At 46.1% G+C, this 23,286-nt stretch overlaps 1 protein-coding gene across 1 annotated transcript in view; it reads left to right on the top strand.

Annotated features, from left to right (window-relative positions):
* ITGA9 (integrin subunit alpha 9) overlaps nucleotides 1-23,286 on the top strand; it is a 298,459-nt gene that overhangs the window by 12,476 nt on the left and 262,697 nt on the right. The window contains exons 2-4 of the mRNA XM_019727631.2: nucleotides 4,894-5,021; nucleotides 6,316-6,422; nucleotides 16,308-16,431. Of these exons, the coding sequence (XP_019583190.2) occupies nucleotides 4,894-5,021; nucleotides 6,316-6,422; nucleotides 16,308-16,431 (359 nt within the window). The remainder of the gene's footprint in view (nucleotides 1-4,893; nucleotides 5,022-6,315; nucleotides 6,423-16,307; nucleotides 16,432-23,286) is intronic.

Raw genomic sequence — 23,286 nt, 5'->3', positions numbered from 1 at the left:
AAGAGAGGTGAACCCCTGGGCAAAACCACACTAGCAATGCAAACATTTTAGAAAAGCAAAAATGTGATGGAAAATTCAGCCTGACGGGAAGGAGAAAGCCTTCTTTCTCTTGTAAACCCCAGTCTATTCTTCAGCGTGAGGACACTTCCACATCAGAGTTCTAACCTGGGCGCCATCCGTGGAGCCTCACGCGGGCTTTTTCAGGCAGATCACACATGTGACCTGAGGGGGCACTAGGTCCCTGCTGGTTCCCTGTTCTTCCTTCTGGCTGATGTAGGGTGGACAGAATAGAGGGTGGGCCCTGCACTCAGCTGCCAAGGTGTGTGCTACAGCTTGGCATCTTCTACACTTTGTGGGCTCCAGCAAGTCCCATGACCTTCTCTGGCCACCTGCTTCTCCATCTGTAAAATGGGGATATTAGTGTCTCCTATAGGATTGCTGTGAAGATTCAATGCAATTCCGTCCACAAGGAGCCTAGCCCAGCACCTGCACCTAACCCAGCACCTGCACCCAGCCCAGCACCTAACCCAGCACCTGCACCTAACCCAGCACCTGTCCCTAACCCAGAACCTGCACCTAGCCCAGCACCTAACCCAGCACCTGCCCCTAACTAACCCAGCACCTGCCCCTAACCCAGCACCTGCACCTAGCCCAGCACCTGCCCCTAGCCTAGCACCTGCCCCTAACCCAGCACCTGCACCTAGCCCAGCACCTGCCCCTAACCCAGCACCTGCATCTAACCCAGCACCTGCACACCCCAAGTGCCCGATACATGCTGGTTTTCCTTGTAATTAGAACTCGAGAGCTCTGAGTTAATGAGAGGACTCTCAAATGTCTTTAAAGTTTGAGTATTTCTTTCACTGGGGTAAGATAGGAGGAGAGTCTCGTATCTCGAGGGTTATCAGTTCATACAGGCTTGCAGTTAACACAATTACTTGTAATCAGCATGGGTGCTTACATAGCATGTCCTCGACTATTAATCACCTGCATAGCTTGTTAAAATGCACATTCTGATTTAGCAGGCTGGGGATGCGGCCTGAGATTCTGCATTTCCATCAAGTTCCCACGTGTTCTCTGTGCAGCTGTGCTGAGGACCATACCTGAAGTAGCTAGCAAAAGTCAGAATCAGCCTGTTGATTTATTGATGGGTGCCTGTTGGGGGGGTAGTGAGCCGCGACACTCAGTCCCTTTTATATGGCCACTGTACAGAGGAAAGAAATAGCTTATTGTCTTGTCAAGGGTGCCAGGGAAGATTTTAGACGATGTTGGAAGTATCTGGTATGTCTCTTTATAACTCAGAGAATAATGAGAAAAAGCAGATGGCATCTTTTCAGTGGCTTGTCCTGAACTCTGAGCCATTACACTCTATCTCTTGAGATCAGCCTGGCGAACAGCCAGCTGAACGAACTTCAGAAGAGACAAGCTCATCGGCTGGCCTGCAGCAGCGGTCTTGCTGGCCAGTGGCCTAGGTAAAGAGCAGCACCAGGCAAAGGAGGAAGCCACAAAGTTCTGTAAACACAGAGATACAAGCCCAGTCTCCACCGAGCCACCCCAGTGAGCGACATGCACACACGCCCCTTGTCTCTTGCTGCATTTCCCATTACACAGGATTTGGGAAAAACTTTCTCATTAGACCAGCTGATTAGGAGTTTGAATCAGCGGGTTGTTATCAGTGCTTGATCAGCCATTGTTATTAGAACCATTGACTACCTTGGGCTTGGAAGGAAAAAGTAACTCAGCAGGTCTTTTCTCCACTTTAGATTTTGATATAGAATTTGCCCCTCTGTCATAGCGCTAGTCGGGGAGAAGCAGTACCTGGGATTTGAGCTCTCTGGGATCCCTTCCTGCATGGCTAACCTGTGAATTTGGGTCTGTAAATTTGGAACAGTGGTACTTTCTGAAAGGTCCAGGGTTCCCATGCCAATTGGGGACACGCGATAAATAGCTTGCTGTGGTATGTGATTAATTCTCCCCTTTGTTTAATTTTTTTGTAATGCTTACAAAATGAATTACAAGCGGCATTTATTCACTGTGCTAAATTTAGAGTTGGAGTTGGTGGGAATTTTTGGACCAAGCCCTGTCCCACTGAGGTTTTGCTGTGGAGGAGGAGGCATTTTATGTTACCCAGCTCTTACAGGCTGACATATGGCAAGGTGGTGGATGTTTCAGCTGTTTAGATATGTCAAACTGCTAATTCTTCTCACCTGTGAAAACACAACTGGCATTACAGAGAGCAACCCTTGGCTTGCCCTGGTGACTCTGCAGCTCAGCCCCAGAAGCAAGTGGGGGGAAATTGATCCCTTAACGTGGCTTTCTTCCTGGAGTTTCATTTTGTGTGTCATCATGCATTGGAGTTAGAGCAGTCAAGAGCTGGCCAAACTGCTCTCATGTGGGTGACGGAGGCGGTGTGGTCTGCTTGGGGAAGTGCTTGCTGTGATTTCCGAAGGCTGAGCGTTCCAGCTTGGAGTTGTGCAGCTGTGTGGCCCACCATGGTGAGGCCAGAAGACAGAGCTGCCCAGTGACACCTGGAAGGGCAGCTTCCCAGGGCGTTTCTGAGGGGCTGCGGGGCAGCTTGTTCGGGGCCTGGCTCCTCTCACACCCCAGCAGGGTGTGCCTTGACTCCTCACAGAATCAAATACAGATTCTCCAACACTGACCCTGAAGGAACGTCTCCAAGAAGGGGTGGATCTTTCCGGTTCCTTGTGTCCTCAGAGATCCTTTACCTTCTGGATATTGAGGGATTGGGCTCAAGGGGCAGTGGCAATTAAGATGGGGCCCACATGCCTTCCCGTGAACCTGGTAACACATGTCTGAGCCAGATTAGTGTGGCTGTCCCTTGTGATATCTGCCAGCTTTTGCTGAAGGCCCGTCTGAGGGACTCAGACTTCTGTTGTCTGATTAGATATCTACCCTTTGGCTCAGCCGGCGTGTGGGTTGGGGAGCAGTGTCAGTGTGAGGCCAGGGAAGGGGTGAAGGTTGAGTGTCCAAGATCCCAAGATGAAGGTGGCTTTCAGGACAAAGTGGGGCGAGTCTGGGTCCCGTCCATATCCCCAGGGATGCTGTCTGGGGTCATTTTAGCCTCTACTAGACACCTTTTCCACAGACACCTAATGCGTAATGCTTTCTATTCCTAGGCAAGTGGAGACGATCTATTTCATAATGTGCCGCATACGTTTCCAGGCGAATTGCATCCCCTTTTCAGGCTCTGGAGACATGGAGCAGTTTGTGTTCTCATTGAGCAGTGGCTTGGAATGTGCTACTCTTTGAACTTCGGTGTGGGTATTGTGTTTAAAGTCTTATTGTGCAAATCTTTTTCCGAACGGCTCAGAGCTCAGCACAAACCATGCCTGATGGGTGCTATTTGGTATTCTTTGCTATAGCGCTTCGGTTGACTGCTTTCCAGAAACAATGCATAAAACTGTAGATCAAGGTTGTTTTTGTAACATCTGGAGGGGAACTCTCTGCTGTCCCCGCCGTGTGCTGCGCCCACACAGGCCCAAATATGTCTTATCTATCTTCTTGGCAGGTCTTACTCTTTTCCTCCAGCGGGAAGGGTCCTGCTGGGGATGGCTCATCCCCGAGGCAGCTTTCCAGTTCAAGATGAAGGTTGTAGAGATTCATGCTTGCCCCTGTTTGTACGCGAACGATTCGATCTCTGATGGGCGTTGGCATAGAGGATGTGTTTCTAATTCTACACCACTACCGCTTTCCTGTGTCCCCCTCACTGTATGTGCTGCGTGTGGTAGGGGGATGAGGTGGACACAGAAGAGAAATGGCATCCCCCAATGTCTTATTTTTCATTTGCTCAGGTTTTTTTTAATTGAAGTCTAACGCACATCCAGAAAAGTGCCCATATCATATATACAATTTAATGAATTATCACAAATCTGTGTAAACACCGCTCAGGTTGAAAAGTAGAACATCTTGCGTACCTCCAGAAAGCCCCCTCTTCCCAACAACAACCCCTCTTCGCCTCCAAGTACAGGTAACCATTACTCTGACCTCTAACACCACAGTTAAACTTCAGCTGCTTTGAACTTCAGATAAATAGAATCAGACAGTGAGTATGCTCTTGTCTCTGACGGCTTTTGCTCAGTGTTCCATTTGTGATTCAGCCGTGTGGTTACAGTTGAGTGGTGTCCATTGATTTTCATTGCTGAGTAGAATTCTGTTGTATTTCTATACCACAATTTACTTATGCATTTTGGCATTGATGGACCTTTGGGTTTCTTCGTTTTTGGACATTATGTATTCAGCTGTGAATATTTTTGTACATGTCTCCTGGTAGACATCTGTACGAATGTCGGCTGGATATGTTCCTAGAAATGGAATAGGGTGGTAGACACATGTTCGGCTTTGTTAGAAACGATTGAATTGTCTGCCAATGGGCTTGTAATGGTTTACACTCCCACCAGCAGCCTCTGAGGGTTCCAGTTGCTCCATATCCTTGCCAGCCCTTGGCATTTTCAGTCATTTTTGGTCTTAGCCTTCTAGTAGTGAAGTGGTATCTCATTGGGATTTCTCTGATAACTAATATCCTTGAGTGCCTCTCATATGTTCATTGGCCATTTGGTTATTGTCTTGTCAAGTAGCTGTTCGAGTCTTTGGCCCATTATTCTATTGGATAGCTGTATTTTCCTTTTTTGATTTGTGGGAGTTCTTTATCGATTCTGTATAAGAAGCTTTTGTGGGTTGTGTGTGTTCCCAACCAAACTTAAGCTTTAAGTGTGCCTGGAGAAAATCTAACAGGTTCCATGTAGGGGGCCCTCCCCCACAGCCTGCCAGCACAGTGTGATGCAGACGCACACTCCTGGCTGCGTGAAGATTTAACCACCGGCCTCCTCTCTCCTGGTACTGGATTGTGACAGAACGCCCTTTCTTCTTGATGTGCAGGGTCCTCGTGGGTGCACCAAAGGCAGATTCCAAGTACAGCACTTCAGTGAAGTCCCCGGGGGCTGTGTTTAAGTGCCGCATCCACACCAACCCTGACCGGAGATGCACCGAACTGGACATGGCTCGAGGTGAGTGGACATCACTGCCAAGGTGGAAATGGGTTCTGCATCCTCATACTTTCCTCTTTTTCTTCTCAAAGTGGCCTGATCGTTCATCCACTCCTCCCTCCCTCCCTCCCTCCCTCCCTCCCTCCCTCCCATTCATTGCACATTGAGTACCTATTACTTACTAAGCACTGGGATACACTGGTGAACAAAACAAAGACCCTGCCATCCCGGGCCTTGCAAATTAGTGGGCAAAAGAGACATTAACACAAACAGTTGAGTGCTTGAAGACGGGGCGGGGGGTGGGGTAGTAATTGCTTTTGCACCAACCTCATATTTGATCCATACATGACTGGAAAGATGCACAGTGGTTAGTTAGCTGAGCAGGTACCAGAAGCAGAACCTCTGAGCAGAGGAAAGCATGTGCCATTTGAAAGCGCACAGTGAGGTCTGTGAAGCTGGAGTGGTGAGCAGGAGACAGCGGGAGCAGAGGAGACTGGAAGGTGGGCTGGAGCTGGGTCACACAGGGCCCAGCAGGCTGGGTAAGGTGTTAGGATTTTAGTCTGTGTATGAAGGGAGAGGCCATTAGAATCAATTCGAGGTTTTGTATTTTAAGTAGGGAAAGATACGATTGATGGAAGTTTTAAAAAGCTCGTGTTGGTTCAGTGGAAACTACCCCATCTTTGGAATCAGACGGCTCTGCCTGGGTTCCGAGCCCCGCTGTGCCAGTTACTAGTTGGGACTCACTGGGAATGTCCCACAGCCTCTTTGGCCTCAGTTTCCTCACCTTTAAAATCAGGACTAAGATACCTACCTCACAATAGGACCTTGAGAAGATTAAGTGAGATAATAGAGGTGAATATACAGACTTGTGCTTGGCACATAGTAGGCACTCAGTAAGTAGAGCTGTGTTGTTATAACCACTTCAACTCCGCCGTTTCTCCCAAGTCTGTTCCCATCTAAAGCTTCTGATTGTTATTATTTGTGAATGAAGTATCGTCATGATTTTCTTTAGCAGCAAAGGAGTGTGACTGGCTGGTGACTTGTTTGTTACTGGTGCACAGCCCAGTAAGGAGTTTGCTTCAGAACATAAGCCAAAGCACTGCTTCCTCCATCGAGAAAGTCTTGCTATGAAAAAAAACATGCTGGCTGAATTAAACAGCATGCATGGTAGTGGAGCTGATTTTACACTTTGTTGTAAGTTCCTTATTTCCTCGGGAGCTGGTGAGAAACGTTTGGGCTACAGACCACCCTTTGACAAGCAGCCAGCGGGACATCGTTCCTCAATGCACATCTGACTTGTCTCTTTCTCCTCCAGGGAAGAATCGGGGCATGTCCTGTGGGAAGACCTGCCGGGAAGACCGGGATGATGAGTGGATGGGGGTGAGCCTGGCCCGGCAGCCCAAGGCCGATGGCCGTGTGCTGGTAAGGCCACCTGGGGGTGCGTGGGGACGGGGTGGCACTCAGAATGAATGACTTTGACCTCTTAGGAAAGCTGCTTGGCATGGTGACAGGGCACGGCTTTGAGTGAGGTTGCCTGTTCTGGACTACTATGTGGACAAGTGACAGATGTTTTCATTTTCTTTATCTGTCAGATGTTAATCATCTTGGTCCCAGGGGTGCTGAGATGTGGCTAATGAAATATGACAAACTGCGTAATAAAAGCGCTTTGTGAATCTTGTTCATTACATAAATATTTGTGTGTGTGTGTCTAAAGTTGAGGTCTAATGTACACAAAATGCACAGATCTTAAGATTACAGCTTGGGCTTTGACACTTGTACACACCTGTGTGTAACACGCCCACCCCATCAAGATACAAACTATTTCTGTCATTCTAAAAAGTTCTCTTCTGTCCCTTTCTAGTCAACTCCTTCCATCCCGAGGCAACCACTGTGATGAATTGCAGTACCATGGGTTACTTTTGCTTTCTCTAGAACTTCATAAAAATGGAATTCCACAGTGTGTGCTCTTTTGGGTAAGGGTCCTTTTACCCAAAAGAATACTTTTGAGATTAATCCATGTTGTGTGTATCAGTAGTTCATTCCTCTTCATTCCTACATGATACTGTATTTTATGAAATACATATCATTTTTAAACAGTCATTTATTTGGCTCCCCAAATGTATATGATGAATTCTGATCCATTAGGTTTTTTGAGGGAGATGCACAGAAAAAATGAATCATTGTCCTTGAGATTCGTGTTTTCCTAGAGCTGTGCGCCCAGTAAGGTAGCCACCAGCCATATGCAGTTATTAAAGTTTACACTGATGTAAGTTAAAAATTCAGTTCTTCCGGTAAACTGGCCACATGTTGAGTGACCAGGAGCCACAGGTGGCTGCTGGCTACTGTAGTGAAGAGCATCGAGAGAGACCATTTCCACTATTGCAGAAAGCTTTATTGGACCCGACAAAAAGGAATTTATAACTGCTTCATAGGTTTTGTCCATTTTTTGTTTTCATTCTATTTTACCCTTTTCTATTGAGGTATGACATTCATGTACTTAATACGCACAACTTCAAGTGAATTTTTTCATAGCTGTACACACATGCATCCCCATTGCTACCATGGCAGAATGTGCCCTCGTGCCACTCCCCACTGAGGTAACCAGTCTCCTGATTTTGTAGGCCTTTTCTTGCCATGCATGGGCTTTTTTTTGGAAGCTGTATGAGTTTTTTTGTTATAAAAGCATAAGATCAAGAAGGCAAAATAATACTAGTTGCCAGTTATTGAGGGCTCCCATTGGGCCACATGCTATAAAGCAGAGAGTATACATATATTCTATCCCAGGGGAGACAGGTTTTCCTGCAGGATCGAGGCAAAATGTTTCCGTCCCGTCTCTGAGGAGCCTGCTTTTGTGTTAAATTTCTCCACAGCAGAGGCTGCTCATCTGAATCCCGCCTGCCTTCTCAGCACAAATGAAGCAGCTCCCCCTTGTCAGCCCCCTGTGGGGAGGAAGGGAGCAGCTGGATGCTGTCACCAGTGTTGTGGGGTCTCCCTACTGGAAACCATTGTAGGTCGTGTTGAGAGTCCCCGACCCCGCTATTTGTCTTGGTTTCTAGTCCTTTAATCACTGTCGTGGGCTGCCCTGGACCCTCTCCAAGCCTCTGCATTCCTCTAGATGTATTGGCCTGACCCTGACTGGACAACTCGGGCCCAGGAGGACCAGAAAGGTTGTCTGCCCTCCTATGGAAAGGAGGAAACCAGCTGATCCATCCCAAATCAGGGTGACCTGAGGTTGAGATTCAGAACAGAGGAGGCAGTGGCCTGATGACAGCATAACACATGACACTCTGGAGAGCTTGGAGCCTACAGCCAGAGGTTGCTCCTGTGAAAATAATTCCTCTCCCCATGGAAGGATAACCTCTATGGGGCTGAGAGTCTGTTTCCCGAGGGTTCTGCATCACTGCAAATTAGTATCAGGAAGGGGCCATCTCTGGGGACATGAATGGCAGTGAGGGTCACGGGGACGATTTAGCAAAGGAGGCCACAAAGGCGGAGCTGGGGCATTTGTGGTAATGGTGCTATGATAATCCTGTGCTAATTCATTACATGCGGAGCTGTTTTTCTCATTTTTAAAAAATAGTTACTGCACCCTGCATTTAATAAGCCACCGTATGTGGGTGCTGGAGAAGGAGAGGGGCATCCAACAGCACCCATTTCCCTCATGACTTTTTGAAAAATTGTCAGAAATGCAACATAAAATTTGCCATTGTATCCATTTTTAAGTGTACAGTACAGTAGCACCACCTGTATGCACATTATTGTGTGACAGATCTCTAGAGCTTTTTAATCTTGCAAAACAAACTCGATAACCCATTTAATAACTCCCTGTGTCCCCCTCCACCAGCCACTTGTGACTATCAATCTTTTTTCTTTGTAAGAGTGACTATTTTAGATAATACTACATGATTTCATTTCTATGCGTTGTCTTCTTGTGACTGGCTCATTTCACTTAGCATAATGTCCTCAAGGTTCATCCATATTATAGCACATGACAGGATTTCCTTGTCTTAGGGCTGAATAATATTTCATTGTATATATACAGAGGGTGCCAAAAAATGTATACACATTTTAAGAAAGGAAAACTGTATTAAAATTGTAATACTCAGTATATTCCAACAACAAGAGGTGAATACAGGTCACATTTGACTTCTGCAATTACAAGAGGTGCTCAAAGTGGTTACCATCAGCGTCCAGATACTTTTGATTATGGTGAACTACTGCTTGAGCAATGTTAACCAAGTGTCCACTTGTATACAATTTTTTGGCACCCCCGGTATATGACATTTTCTTTATCCATTCATCTGTTGATGGATATTTGGGTTGCTTCCACTTCTTAGCTATTGTGCATACTGCCGATGTGAACATGGGTATGCAAATATCTCTTCAATGTCCTGTTTTCAATTCTTTTGTATATATATTCAGAAGTGGGATTCCAAAACCTTATGGTAATTCTTATTTTTAATTTTTTTGAGGAACCACCATGCTATTTCCGACAGTGGCTGTGTCATTTTACATTCCCAGCAGCGGTGCACAAAAGAGGCATTCCAATTTCTCCACATCATCACCAACACTTATTTTCTGTTTTTTTTTTTTAAATATCCTGTTTTGCCGAAAATAAGACCTAGCCCGACAATCAGCTCTAATGCGTCTTTTGGAGCAAAAATTAATATAAGATAACATAATACTGGGTCTTATATTATTTTTTGCTCCAAAAGACGCATTAGAGCTGATTGTCCAGCTAGGTCTTATTTTTGGGGAGACACTGTAGTAGCCATCCTAATGGGTATGAGGTGATATTTCTTGGTGGCTTTGATCTTCATTTCCCTAATAGTTTGTGATGTTGAGCATCTTTTCATGTGCTTTTTGGTCATTTGTACAAGGTGTGATCAAACAATATGGTGAATGTTTAAATAAAAAGAATTTCTTATAGTAAAAGGCACATTGCCATTAATCCCCCTCAAAATAATACCCCTCACAAACATACTGATCCCATCGTTCTTGCCACTTTCTGAAGCAGTTCTGGAAGTCCTCTTTCATGAGTGTCTTTAGTTGCGCTGTCGTGGCTGCCTCGATGTCCTGAATCGATTCAAAATGTTTACCTTTCATGGTCATTTTGACTTTGGGGAAGAGCCAGAAGTCCACGGTGCCACATCCATTGAATAAGGTGGATGAGGACATACCGTAATGGTTTTATTTGACAGAAATTGCCGTATACCAGAAGCAATGTGTGACATGGATCCTTTCTGTTGTGGTCAGCCAATATGGTGAATGCTGCTGCTGAGTGCCATCCAACGGAAAGGCAGGGATCTTCAATATGGGAAATGGTGTTTGGAACCTTAGTAACAGCGTGTGACAAGTTTCAACTTGTTCGGTGCAATCAGTTGAGTGTGAGCTATGGTTGAGAGAAGGTATGTTTTAAAGTGTGCCGTAAATCATCCTCCATCATGGCAATGCTCCGTGTCACACATCACTTCTGGTATATGGCAATTTCTGTCAAATAAAAACATCATGGTGTGTCCTCATCCACCTTATTCACCAAACCTGGCACCATGCGACTTCTGGCTCTTTCCCAAAGTCAAAATGATTCAGAATATCGAGGCAGCCACGACAGCACAACTAAAGACACTCACGAAAGAGGACTTCCAGAACTACTTCATAAAGCGGCAAGAACGATGGGATAAGTATATTTGAAGCAAGGGGGAGTATTTTGAGAGGGATTAATGGCAGTGTGTCTTTTACTGGAATAATTTTTTAAATTTAAACATGCATCATAGTTTTTGATCATACCTCACATGACTTCTTTGGAGAAATGTCTGTTCAGGTCATGTGCTCAGTTTTACATTGGATTATTTTTTGTTGTTGAGTAGTCCTTGTACATTTTTGTGCATATACTGTCTTGTAAGATAAGACTTGTCCTAAGTCCCCTCTGTTCCCACCCTGCTCTGTCCTCTCTGGTGTTGACTCCATGAAGCCTGCCATTGGTGACAATTCTGTCTGAAACAAGTTTAGCACCTTTCGTGTCATTAGGAACTCAGCATTGTATGGTTACTTTATATGTGTAATTTATTTTGCGTGTATGTGTCCTTTTATATGGAAGCCACGAGGGGACAGAGACCAAATCTTCTATCCTTTTTATTCTCAGTGCTTGGAGAAGATTACTCTCAGGAGTGCTGTCTGAAAGTATGTTTGGATAATACAGGGGCAGAGTGTCAATGTTAAAACTCTTAGAAACCAAATCCATTGCCATCTCTTCTTGGTGGCTGATTCTAAGTGGTTGACAAAAGCATGAAGCAAAATGCTGTGAAATGCCTCTCAGAAGTAGTAGTTGACAACGTACCAGGAGTGGTGACCTAGTCACATTTACATTTTTAAAGGCCTCATGTCCACTTGCTTTTTAATGTCTCAAATCTACCTGTCAGAGCTTTCTTGGAGGCAACTATCTTAAAATAAAATACAGGAAGAGAATGTTTTATTCAAACACATATCGAGAGCTCAGAAGGTACCTGGAGGTGTGGGCATGAGACCTGTATCCCCAAGGAGCATAATATTGGATTCTAAGGTTGGGTTTGAAAAGGAAGAGGTAAGGTAGCGTTTTGAAAATGGTATCTGGTGCTGATTTCAAAGTAAAGAACAAAGGAAGAATTTGAAAGCTGTGACAGAGAGTCAAGCGTCCCAATGAAAAATGGCGTTTTCTGGCCCATGGACCTAGCAATCAGCTCTGGCAAGACCCAGGTCATTGGGCTGGGCTGGCAGGCTGACCTTGGCTTGTGTCTGCCAGTCTCAGCTCACAGGTGTTGTGGTACTTTCCAGTTTTTCCCCAGGGAACAAATGATACCAGGTGTGAACACAGCGTGGGGATTAGAGAGCGATAAGCCCCTTCCATTTCTACACTCTCACCCCATACTCCCAGTGTGCAGACGGCAGTTTAAGAAATAAGGGGGGAAAAATCACTTTTTGCCATAACTACCCAACAAACCTAGCGCAGGCACTAACTCTTCTCTTAGACCTGGGAGGACGACTCAAAATGTCCAAGTCTGGTTTCTGCTTTTCATTCGTCTCCAAGGCTCAGACAACAAGTAATATGAGTGTCTAGATAATCTCTGGGTGGAAGTAGAGCTCTCCGGCTCTATCTCTGCTGTTTCCTTTGCAAACATCAGAGCAGTCCCTATCTATTTGCCATGTCTCAGCTGTCCCTGTTTTTCAAAACCACAGGGTACATTTTTACATTGACTTTGGTTGCTCTGTTTCCTGATTTTTTTTAAGTGAGCTTTTTATTGAGCTATAATACGCGTGCAGGAAAGTACACAAATAATCTGTGTACACCTTCTCTGGGAGAACATTCCCAGAAGGACTTCTCTAGCATCCCAGAAGCTTTCCCTGTGGCTCCAAGGCCACTTCTTCTCTTGGCTGGAGGAAGGGACATCTTTCTGTGGCATCACAGCCCTGTTCCCTCTGCCCACTGTTCTCAGTGGCCCAGGGGTGGACCCGAGGGCCTGGTTAGAGCTCTGGCCATCTGCAAATGCACGTGTAAGAGGGTGGGGGTGGGGACTTACGTGCCTTTGTGGCTGAAACACCCAGAAAAGCCCACTCCCTCTCACCCCTCCCAGGACGTGCTGTTTCTATACAACAAAAAGACCTCTGACAAAAATTGCTCATTTTCTCCTTTTGGGAGGAAAAACAATCCTTATAACTTGAAATATGTCTGATTCCAAGATTTGGGGTGGTGCTAGCCCCTCCTACCCTTTGTTATAATTATTTGGAATATGAGTTTGATCGAGTCTTGCTGTTTCCAGAGAATGCTCTCTTTTTCCTGTTCTTCCTTCTCTGCCCCATTTCTCCCTCATAGCAGAGCTCATTTGGAGAGATTGATGGAGTTATTAATGGTTTGGAGACAGTCCCTGGGAGTTTTTTTTAATGTAGGGGTCAGACTGACATGTGTGTATATATAACGATAATCAGGGCTAAATAGTCTTTTTATAATTTATATTCAGAGGCATTTGTCCTTGTTTTCCTAGATGCATGCTGCCTTCGACACTTTGATCTCTGACCTCACAGAATGCCCTAATTTTAGTTTTGTTTACTGTGAAATGCAATATTTGGATCTTCTAGGAATTTTTTAAGCTTGCTCCTTAGCTTATGGCACTTAGAAAAAAACAAAGCAAATGAGGAGACAATAAATTAGTAAACGCAGAAAATCCTCCCTTACGAGAGTCAGTATGCCTCACGATAAACATCCACCTCTTTTTATGGTTCCTCCAACCCAGAAATCCAGTAAAATATGGTGAGCCCTAGAAACCAAGGGCTTTGCTGAATCCAGAAACTAAAATATAACTGATTTACTAGCTAATTAGATGATAATCAGTGATGCATGTTTGCAAGCCATCAGAATCAAGTTGGAACTAAAAATTAAAAACACACACAATTACTTAGCTGAATAGGATGATTATCTGCTTAGTGACACATTTTAGAGCTCCTTGCCCCATACCATTTCAGTCTATTGAGAAATGTGCTATGAGCACAAAACTGTACCGAGTGGGGAGGAATGAGGGTGGTTTGCAGTATAAGGACGAACAAGAGATTTTTTTACAGTTTCATGTCATCAGGCGAGAGGCAGTGTGTGGGCAGCTCAGGTTTCCAGTCATTCTGAGTGTGTCCTCGTGGCTCTTGGCAGAAAGTGGCCTTCTGAAGGGTCCTACTGCCAGTGGTCTGGAGGGATGAAGAGCAGAGAGGCTGGCAACAGTGGTTTTTCATAGAATGACCTGAAGGGTGACCAGGCTCCAGAGAACCCCCTCCAACCCTTCCTCCCCCTTCAGCGGCCTGGGCATTCCATTCGACCCCAGAGTGGTTATTTCATGTCTTGGGTCCCGTGAGGAAGTCTGTAAGGACAATAGCTACCAGGCCTGCCTCAGGGGTGGGTTTTGATGGCTTATCAGGCAGGAATTGGGACTCTCAAGATGGAAAATGTTTTCTAGTAAGACCAGGAGGACTCTGAAGTGGTGTGTTCCCATCCTGTTTGCAGCACTTACTAGTTCGGTGACTTGGGCAAAGCACTCTGTGACACTCAGGGTGCCCATATAGAAAATGGGAATTCTAAAGACAACTCTGCCCACCTTCCAGGGTTGCAAAAGTCAGGCGTGGATCACGTAAATGCTGAATGTCATGGCCTGTAGTGCATTTTAAAGAAACAAACCAAGACGTTAAAAACTCCGATTATTTAAAAATTCAGTCCGTTGGCCAGAGCGAAGTGATCTGTTCGTAGAAGTGGGCCGTGAACTCCCACGAGAAATGGCCGGGGCTGGGCAGAGTGCATCGTCCTCTGAGTAAGCAGGTCAGCTCCTCATCAGCCTTGTGGGTGTTCAGAGGTACAGAGACACGCACGTATCACTGGAGTGGGCAGTTGTGTCCAAGCGTGAGGCTGGGTGTGTCCTGTGGTGGGTGGGGAAGGATGCTTCTGGTCCAGTGTCTGTGTGTGAGAACAACCCTCCCTGAGGATCTCCTTGCAGGTTTGACCTCAGTGCTGAGGGGCTGCTCTTGAGAGCTGACCAAGGGTCTGTCTGTCCCTGAGGACCTCATCTCCTCACACATGCCAAGCTCTTGCCCACCTCAGGGACCCCTTCCTTGAACCTTCTCTCATATCCCCTGTCAGCTGCTCCTTCACTCTCTTCAGTTCTCTCCTGAGAGGTCACCTCCTCAGGGAGGCCTTCCCTGACCAGCCTGTCAAAACCAACCACTTTCTGGCGTGAGGGAACTTCCTGCTGGGATGTTCTGTATCTTGCTAAGGGTTTGGTTACGTGAACATATGCCTTTGTCAAATCTCATTGAATGGTACACTTGAGATCTGTGCATTTTGCTGTAAGTTTACTTCAAAAAAAGAACCATCAGCAAGCATTTACTTCTAGTTAATGATATGCATGCTGAAGTGTTTCTGTAGGTAAAAAAAAAATAAAAATAAAATATTAGCAATTTCATATGGTTCAACCTACCACTTTACACGGAACCAGCTCTACACAGGAGTTCCCCAAAGTGTGTTCCACACACTGGCGGCCTCAGGGTCACCTGAAAGGTTGTTAGAAGTGCACATTCTCGGGGCCCACGCCAGGCCGCCTGCGCAAGCATCTCAAAGGTGGGGCCCACAGTCTGTTTTAAGAAGGCTTCCAGATGACCCTGATGGGTTTCAAGTTTGGAGGCCGACTGCTGATCCAGTGGGTGTTGGGGTGGGCAGGGGAGTAGACTTTTGGGTCCTTGGCTTTTTCTCAGTGTGTTCCCTCATGAGGACTCGAGTCTGCCTCCCCATCAGACAGACCCAAGAGAAGGGCCGTGACTATTCACTGCTGTCTCCTCAGTGCCTAGCACAGAGCCTGGCATGCAGTAGGTGCTCAGGAAATACGTAACAAGGGACTAAATGCACAGTTGCACAGGTGGGGTATGCACAGCAGACCCATCCTGGCCTGAGGGCCCCAAGGTGGGTGTTGGCGGTTGTCTTAGCCTTCACCTGGCTTGCTTTCTCTCCCTTTCCTGCTCTCCCCACATCTAGCAGAGCCCATCAGCTCTACCTCCAGCGTGCATCCCAAATATATCTTCTCTCGTCTCCTGGTTCAGGCCAGCATCATCTCTCACCTGGATGTTCACCTCCACTCATTCCCACTTGTAGTCTCCACACAGCCCCTGAGTTATTTTTCCAAACTTTAAATCAGAGCACACCACTCACCTGTGTAAGACTGCATCGGCTTCCGTTACCCAGCTGCTAAAATAATAGTTGTCCCCATGGTCTAGAGGAGGCACCCCTGCCCCCGTCCTATCCATGGCCTGGCTGCTGTCCTCTGGCCTCATCTCCCTCCACCGTAGTCATTCCAGACCAGCCCCACTGGCCTCCGTATTTCTCTCGAACCTGTAAGCCTTTCTCACGTGCTTCCTTTGCACCTGACATTCCGTCCTTCTGGAACACACTTCCCTATATGCTCAATGGTCAGCTCTTTCTCATGCGTTAGGCCTTCCTACTCGCAGGCTCTACCCCGTAATCACATGTCTTTCCTTCCCAGTGCTCAGCACCAGCTACAATCCTTGTTCAGATGTTTGTTATCCGTCTCCTCTCAGGGCTTGTTCTTGTTCCGTTTGCTGATGCCCATCATGCACTTTGCTGATGCCCAGAATAGTGCCTGGTTCAAAGGGGTGGCTGGTTGGGAGAGAAGAGGGCTTCTGGCCCCTCTGCTCCTCTCTCCTCCCACAGAACCACCTGGCACTGTTGGGGTCTGCTTGGCGACCTCCTGGGGCTGACTTTCCTGCTCTGAACTCCTCTCTGTCCTCCAGGCCTGCGCCCACCGCTGGAAGAACATCTACTACGAAACAGACCATATCCTGCCCCACGGCTTCTGTTACATCATCCCGTCCAACCTCCAAGCCAAAGGCAGGACGCTGATCCCTTGCTATGAAGGTCGGTGCTGTTGATTCTCCCTCCCCTCTACCCGTTGTGCTGTCAACCACCCCCGGCCCATCTCCATTTCCCGCAACTTTCCAAACGCTTAGAGGAGGGCAGCCTGGTCCCCAGATGGCATCTTGGTGCCTGAGGCCCTGCCCAGGTAATGAGGAGAGTGAGAATGGGGCAGCAGTTCCGGGACCCGCCCAGCCTTGCCCATGTCTGCCACAGAGCCCATGGTACTTACCAAGCTTTATGAAGTCTCAGAGACCAAAAGTCACCAAACCTCAGTTAAGCGGTCAGACAGAACTCTTGGTTTACTGGCACAGCTAGATGCTGTGCAACCTTGGGAAACTTACTTTCTTTCTCTGGGCCTCAGTGTCCTTGCCTGAAAATTCAGAGGGTGGCTCCAATGGTCTCTGTAGGCCTGTGTAGCTCCCAGATGGACGTAAGGCTCCCGAGACAGCTCCTGGCCACACCTGTGGATAGACGTCCTGAGGCAGGGGCCAGACAAGGCCTAGGATGCAGTTTGCATAACATCTAAAGTCTGACTTTCCTTCTTGTCTGGTCCATGCACCTGTCAGACGCTGGAGGATTGGGTGCACTCTCAGCATAGTTTTAAGAGCTCCTCACCGAGGGGCATTCGGAGTCTTGGGAGGAAAATGTATTTCCTCAGGCTCCCTGCTTAAAATCTTCAAATGCTGGGACTGGGGACCATTGAACTCATCCTTGTTTAGGTCAGTCGAATCTAGCTTTAAGGATTCAGAAAAAGCTGTCATTTTCTTCACTTTTGTAGCTTGTACACTCAGGATTTCTTAGCCTAATTCCAAGAGAGCTAGAACCTGTTTCCTCTTTAAGTGCTGCCTGTTTATATTTTAATTTTCTCCCTAATTTATTTGTTTGGACAGACTTCTCCACTGGCCTATGCCCACATTGCCTTTGGGCCTCCCTGGGTTTTCCCAGGTGTCAAATATTGTGGCCGCCAAAGAGGGTTCTGAGAAATGCTATTTGGACACATGCATTTTTTCGGCTTTGTGGAGGACCTGGCAGGCCCTGAAGGGGACTCAGGTGGCCCTAGCAGGATGTTTTGTGAAATGGCCCTGCAGAAGAGCTGGCAGGGTCCCTGTAGGAGGCACAAACCCTTTCCTTCCTGGAAGATGAACATTTGATCCCCTCTGGCTGGGCCATGTGGGGAAATTAAACTCTGGCCCTGTTTACATTGCCCCAGACGGAAGAAAAACTTTATCTGAAAAATAGATGATAATATACATGTAATTGGTCAAGAGGGAGGGATAGGTAGTATAAATACAGAAATATTGGGTCAAGACCGTGTTCTGACTGGTCAGCATATTCGTCCCTTTCTTCCCATGGAAATGGTAAGGGCTGAGGGGTGTGGGTGGGGCCCCCGTAGGTGGACTTCTGAGTTGCCATTTTCCTGTTACGCTGTGAGGAAGCAGAGGCTCAGAGTTTACATCAATTGCCAAAGGTCACCCATACAGTAAATGGTAGAGCTGCGTTTTGAATTTTGCATGTCTGCCCTCAGCAAACCATTTGGTGCCCTGGTGGGTAGTGGTGGTTTCTGTTTGGGTTTTGGACTTTCCCATTTCAAAGAGAATTCAGTAAGAACCTGTCAGAAGAGGGCGACTGTTAGAACTATCCCAAAGGTCTAGTCACGAGGTGAAGGCAATGTCTGCCTGCCTTCCTGTCTTCTTAGATGATGGTTCTGGCGTGATGCCAGGCAGGAGTGTGGAAGCCTGCGTGAGCCAGGAGAGCAGCCGCAGGGCCCGTGACAGTTGGGTTCAGGTCTACTCCATCTGTCCCTCATCCAGAGTAGTCTGTGAGCTCTGAGCCTGGGCCTCAGTGGCACCGTGGCTCCCCCCACCCCTCTGGGTTCTTCAGAACGTGCCCCTGGCAGCTCACTGGTCCCAGAAGAGAGATGTGTGGACAGACCTGAACCAAACCTGCAGCCAGAAACCAACTAGAATCAGCTGATCTGTAAATGTCTGAGTGAGAAATGCACGCTTGTTATTGTTTGCCATGGAGATTTCGCGGTCCTTACACAGCAAAAGAGGAACCGAAATTCCTCTTAACAGTGGCTGTGGGATTGACTCACGCTTCCAGGATGGCCTCTCATTGTTCCTTGACTTAATGATGGCCAAATGGAGCCCGCAAAGCCATTAGCAAAATGGTCGTGCCCCCGCCCAGTCCTTCCCCGCGGTCACACAGGCACACTTTTGTACCCTCACTCATTCATTGACCCAGGGAGGAGTAAGGGGTGGGGCCGGGGTGCGCAGTGTTGGTGTATAAGAGCAGCCGCTTAGAACAATGGACTGAACAGGACATTTCTATGGTTCTTGGTCATGTAAGAGATGAGGGATGTCAGACGCTCAGATTTCTCTAGAAGACTGGACTGGCAGGGTGGGGCATGCAGGCCACAGTTCTCTTGCCTCTGCTCTGTTGGCTTTGGGCATCTTCACCTCTCTGTGTTGTGGGCTAAACTAAACCTACTTTGGCTCTGAAGGCAACCATAATTTCTAGTTAATGTGGAAAAACTTGGTGACGCAAGCTCTGTATTCATTGGGTGGGGGAATCACATTTTGGTCAACTATTTTAGAAGTTGACATGACCTTTCAGATATCACTTGGCCAGCCTGTCTTTGTTTAGGTCTGGAGGTGTGGCGTGGCTTTCTCAAGGCCAAGTTTTTCTTTCCATTCTGTTACCCATATGCCACATCATGGAGAGCAGCATGGCAGCTAAGAGCACAGACTTTGGACCCGGACTGCCAGAGTTCAAGTGCTGACTCTGCCGCTTGTTAACGGCGTGACCTCAGATGAGGTATTGAACCTCTCTCTGCCTCACCTGCCTCAAGGGGCTGTGGGAAGTATTGAGTTAATATGGGTAAGTTCTTAGAACAGTGCCTGGCCTGTATATGCTGATGAATACTACATGCTAACACACCATATTATGTGCTAATGTACTATATGCCAAGCAAGTGTTTGTTAATCACCATGGGGAGACTAATTTGTCTACCAGAAAGATTCCACTTGTTAAGTGCCTGTGAGACACTGTGGGAAGTGCCTAATAGATAAAACCCAAGTGACACAGTCCCAGCTATCAAAAAGTTCCCCCTCCACAGGGGAAAACAGAGAGGGAACACAATGTTTGAAAATCCCTGCCAGTGTATACTGCCGGGTACCTCTCCCCCAGGACCCAAAGTGGCATTAAGGCAGGATTATTTCATTTTACAACTGGAAAAACTGAGACTTGCATAGAGTCTGAATGCCTCTTGGGGCCCATAGAAGAGAGGGATGGTAGGAATCCACTGTTGGTCCTGGCAATGGGTGCAGGGCCCCAGAGGAAGGGGTATGCTTCCTGTGGAATAGCGGAGAGACCATGGAGGGGCAGTGGAATGCTTGCCTGAGGCCCGCTTTTCCATGCTTTTGCCTCTGGGCTGCAGCCTGTGGCTGGACCCTCAGTGGGAATGGGAATGGATGCTGCAATGGCTCATTGCATTGACTTCTGAGGGTTATTATGAGGGTATCATGAGAAAACTCAGGTGAAAGTAGTCAGAAAGACCACACATTGTTCTGTAATTGTGGCCTGATTGTAGGTCCCGGGGAGGGTCAGCTGTCATCTCTTCAGAATGTGGGAAGGTTGGTTTAATTGAGGAAAGCCTCTAAGTGTGTGGGCACCTGTCCAAAATGCCTCAAACTTTTGAATTCTTAAAAAATTGGTCTTTGGTTTGGCACAAGGACCTTTTTCTCATGACTTTTCAGGTGCTTCCTGCTTCTGGTTGGGTGGGAAATGCTATCAATATCCTGTTTGGAACCGGGAAATGGAGAAGGAATGGGAAACAAAAATGAATTTAGGACACAAAGTAAAATAAACCAGTGGAGCATATACCCTTAAGTCAAACCATTTCGTTTACGTCTGATAAGAGGACAGTATCATTACTACCATATGTTGTTTGGTTTTATCAGAACGTGTGGGAAAACGAGAGGTGCCGTGGGATGACATATGGGGAAAACTTTGTAAATTAAAGAGCAAGAACTATAAAACATTCGTTACTATCAGCCAAGTCATGATATTTTAGGACTCCCAAAAGTTGTCAGTGCATTGATAAAATCAGGCACAGACATTTCTTTCATCCTTTGCCCTTGAGCCCGTTGAGACAAGAAGCCAGAGTTTGGCCAGAGTGAGGCTGTAAACAAGTCATCTTTTCATGGTGACAGAAAAACCTCACTAATATGGAATAATTTGGGAGCAGCTCAGCTAAATTAACAAAAAGTGTTCCAGATAAAACACTGACAAAGAAATGCAACGAGGGTGCCATTGTATATTAGACCTAATTTCCGATCTGGCTTTAGCTCTCATTTATTCCTATGATCTAACCCATAGCCCCTGTGTTCTGACTGGGCGACTTCGGAGGAACCCCTTGAGCCTCAATGCCCTCATTTGTAAAATGTGCTTAACACACAGTTCCTAGCTCAGAGTGAATACTCAATAAATACGAATTTTCTGATTAACTTTAAAGGACCATAATAGTATTCTTAAATGTTCTCAGAAGGTATCTAGCAGATCTAGCTTTAATGGATAGATAATGTAGGGTAGAAAGCTGGGGATTAATAAAATGATGTTAAGACGTGTTGAAAAGATCATTTCTTAAATACTTTGAAGATCATGTTTGCACAAGTGATTTGCTTGTTAAGCCCTCCTCTCCTCTTTTGTAGATCAGCTAAAGTTTAACTCATGCCAATGTTCTCAAGTTTGGAATTGTTGGGTTCTGATTATCAAATTTTACTGTGCTTTAAAATGGTTCCATTGCTTCCAAAGATTTCTGTACCACTTTCTTTATTACCAGGTGGTGGCTGGCCTTTTATTCCTAAAAGCTTTTACATCTCCAAAGACAGTGATCATTTCTAGAGAAGGAAATAGATCACCCATTCAAATGTGAAGACTTATAGCCCCCCCGCCCCCCACTGTTGGAGGCTGTGACTCCACAGGGAATAAAAATCAATCAAGAGCCATTTATAAATGAAAAGCAAATAAGGTTTTGTTTTGTTGTGTTTTGTTTTGGAGAGAACCATAAAAGGCTAAGTCGATCTATTTAAAAATTCAAGAACAAGCCCCATAAATTTTTATTAAATAAAGAACTCTACATTTACATAGGATTTTATGGTTTCCAAAGAGCTTTCATAAACATTATCTCATTTAAGTAAATAGAGCAAATTTTTAAAAAGCAAACACAGTTCTGTACTAGGGCCAGTTAAGGTGGAGAGGGACCTTGTAGGGGAGAGAAGGAGGGTGACTGGAGGGGACAGCCAGGGCTAGAGGAGACCAGGTTTCTGGCAGTGGCTCCCTGAACTCAGGGCTCCCCGAGCTCAGGGCTCCCCATCACGCTTTTCCTTTGGTGCCAAGAATTGTTTATCTTGGGCACAAATCTATTCTATACTTCAAACATGTTTCCATATGTTGTGTGGAGCTATTGACTGCTTAAACTCGATTGTCTGTATTTTCCTTACAGATGTCCAAATTTTATGAATCTCCTCTTCTAAAATTTCACATCTGTGTGATGAGTATCTTAGGTTTTGTTCCTCTCAAAGAAACTGACAGATTCAGAGTCACTGACATTAGTTGAGCAGCTACTGGGTGCCAGATGTTATAATGGGTACCTAACGTTGACAATCTTACTGAGTAATCACATCATTTTAGGGTAAGTATTCTTACCCCCACGGTGCAGATGAGAAAACGAAGCCTCAGGGAGGTTGATGAAGGTCACAGGCTTATTAAGCAGAGGAAGGGTTGCTGGCTGTTAAGTTCACAGTAAGCTTCTTCGTACTTGCTATTCTGTTGGGATGTTGGTTTTCTTTGTGATTACCGGGGTGCTCTGGCCCATCACAGAGAAAAATCTATGTTTTAATGTCATTATTTTATGAATACTTATGGCACCACAGGATAGGCTTTTCAAGTCACGTTGCACTTTTGCCATTGTAGACACAAACTATAGACAAGTCCCAGCAGGTGCAGAGGGCAGTTATGGCCCCTTATCTAATAAAATTTTGCTGGGAGGCCGATCTGTTCTATGCTCTGGATCTTTCCTTACTCTAAACGTTTGGTTTTAATATCCGAACAGTGACTTACCTGTCCATGTTTTAGTGATAGTGATTTCATAAGTCTTGAGATTTGGTCACAGAGTAAATTCTACTTGGTTTTGAGCTGGGGTTCTCATTGAAATGTGACTGCCCCATGTTCAGGGCCACTTTCTTTTTGGAGGGACAAAAGATAACAGTGTATAGTGTCTTGGTTAATTTGGGCTGCATAACAAAAATACCATAGATTATACTTAAGTACATAAGTGACTTAACAAACATTTATTTCTCACAGCTCTGGAGGCTGGGAAGTCCAAGATCAAGGTCCCGGGCTGATTTGGTGTCTGGTGAGGGCTCCTTCCTGGTTCACAGATGGCCGTCTTCTCTCTGTGTCCTCACATGGTGGACAGCAGAGAGAAGCAAGCACTCAGGACGCTTATAAAGGCACAGATCCCATTTATGGGGGCTCTGCCCTTATGACCTCACCTAATCCTAATTACGTCCCAAGGCCCCACCTCCTAATACCATCACACTGGGTTGGGGAGCATGCTTTCCACATATGAATTTTGGTGATACACAAACATTCAGTCCAAAACACACAGTAAGTTGAATGTAGGTATATTTTTATGTGCCTGTAAGTTGGCTACTTTCTGCTTCTGAAGTAGGGAGTTGGCAAAATATGTTATTAGATTCTGGGTGGAAGGAACTCTTTAGGGATTACAAAACATTAATTTTTTTTTTTTACTGTTGTAAGAAATACTTAACATAAAACTCACCATTTTAA

This window comes from Rhinolophus sinicus, linkage group LG10 (assembly GCF_036562045.2).
Source record: "Rhinolophus sinicus isolate RSC01 linkage group LG10, ASM3656204v1, whole genome shotgun sequence".
In the NCBI taxonomy this organism is placed as follows: domain Eukaryota; kingdom Metazoa; phylum Chordata; class Mammalia; order Chiroptera; family Rhinolophidae; genus Rhinolophus; species Rhinolophus sinicus.
The sequence above is the reverse complement of the archived record's forward strand: the minus strand, read 5'-3'. Positions and strand labels throughout refer to the sequence as shown.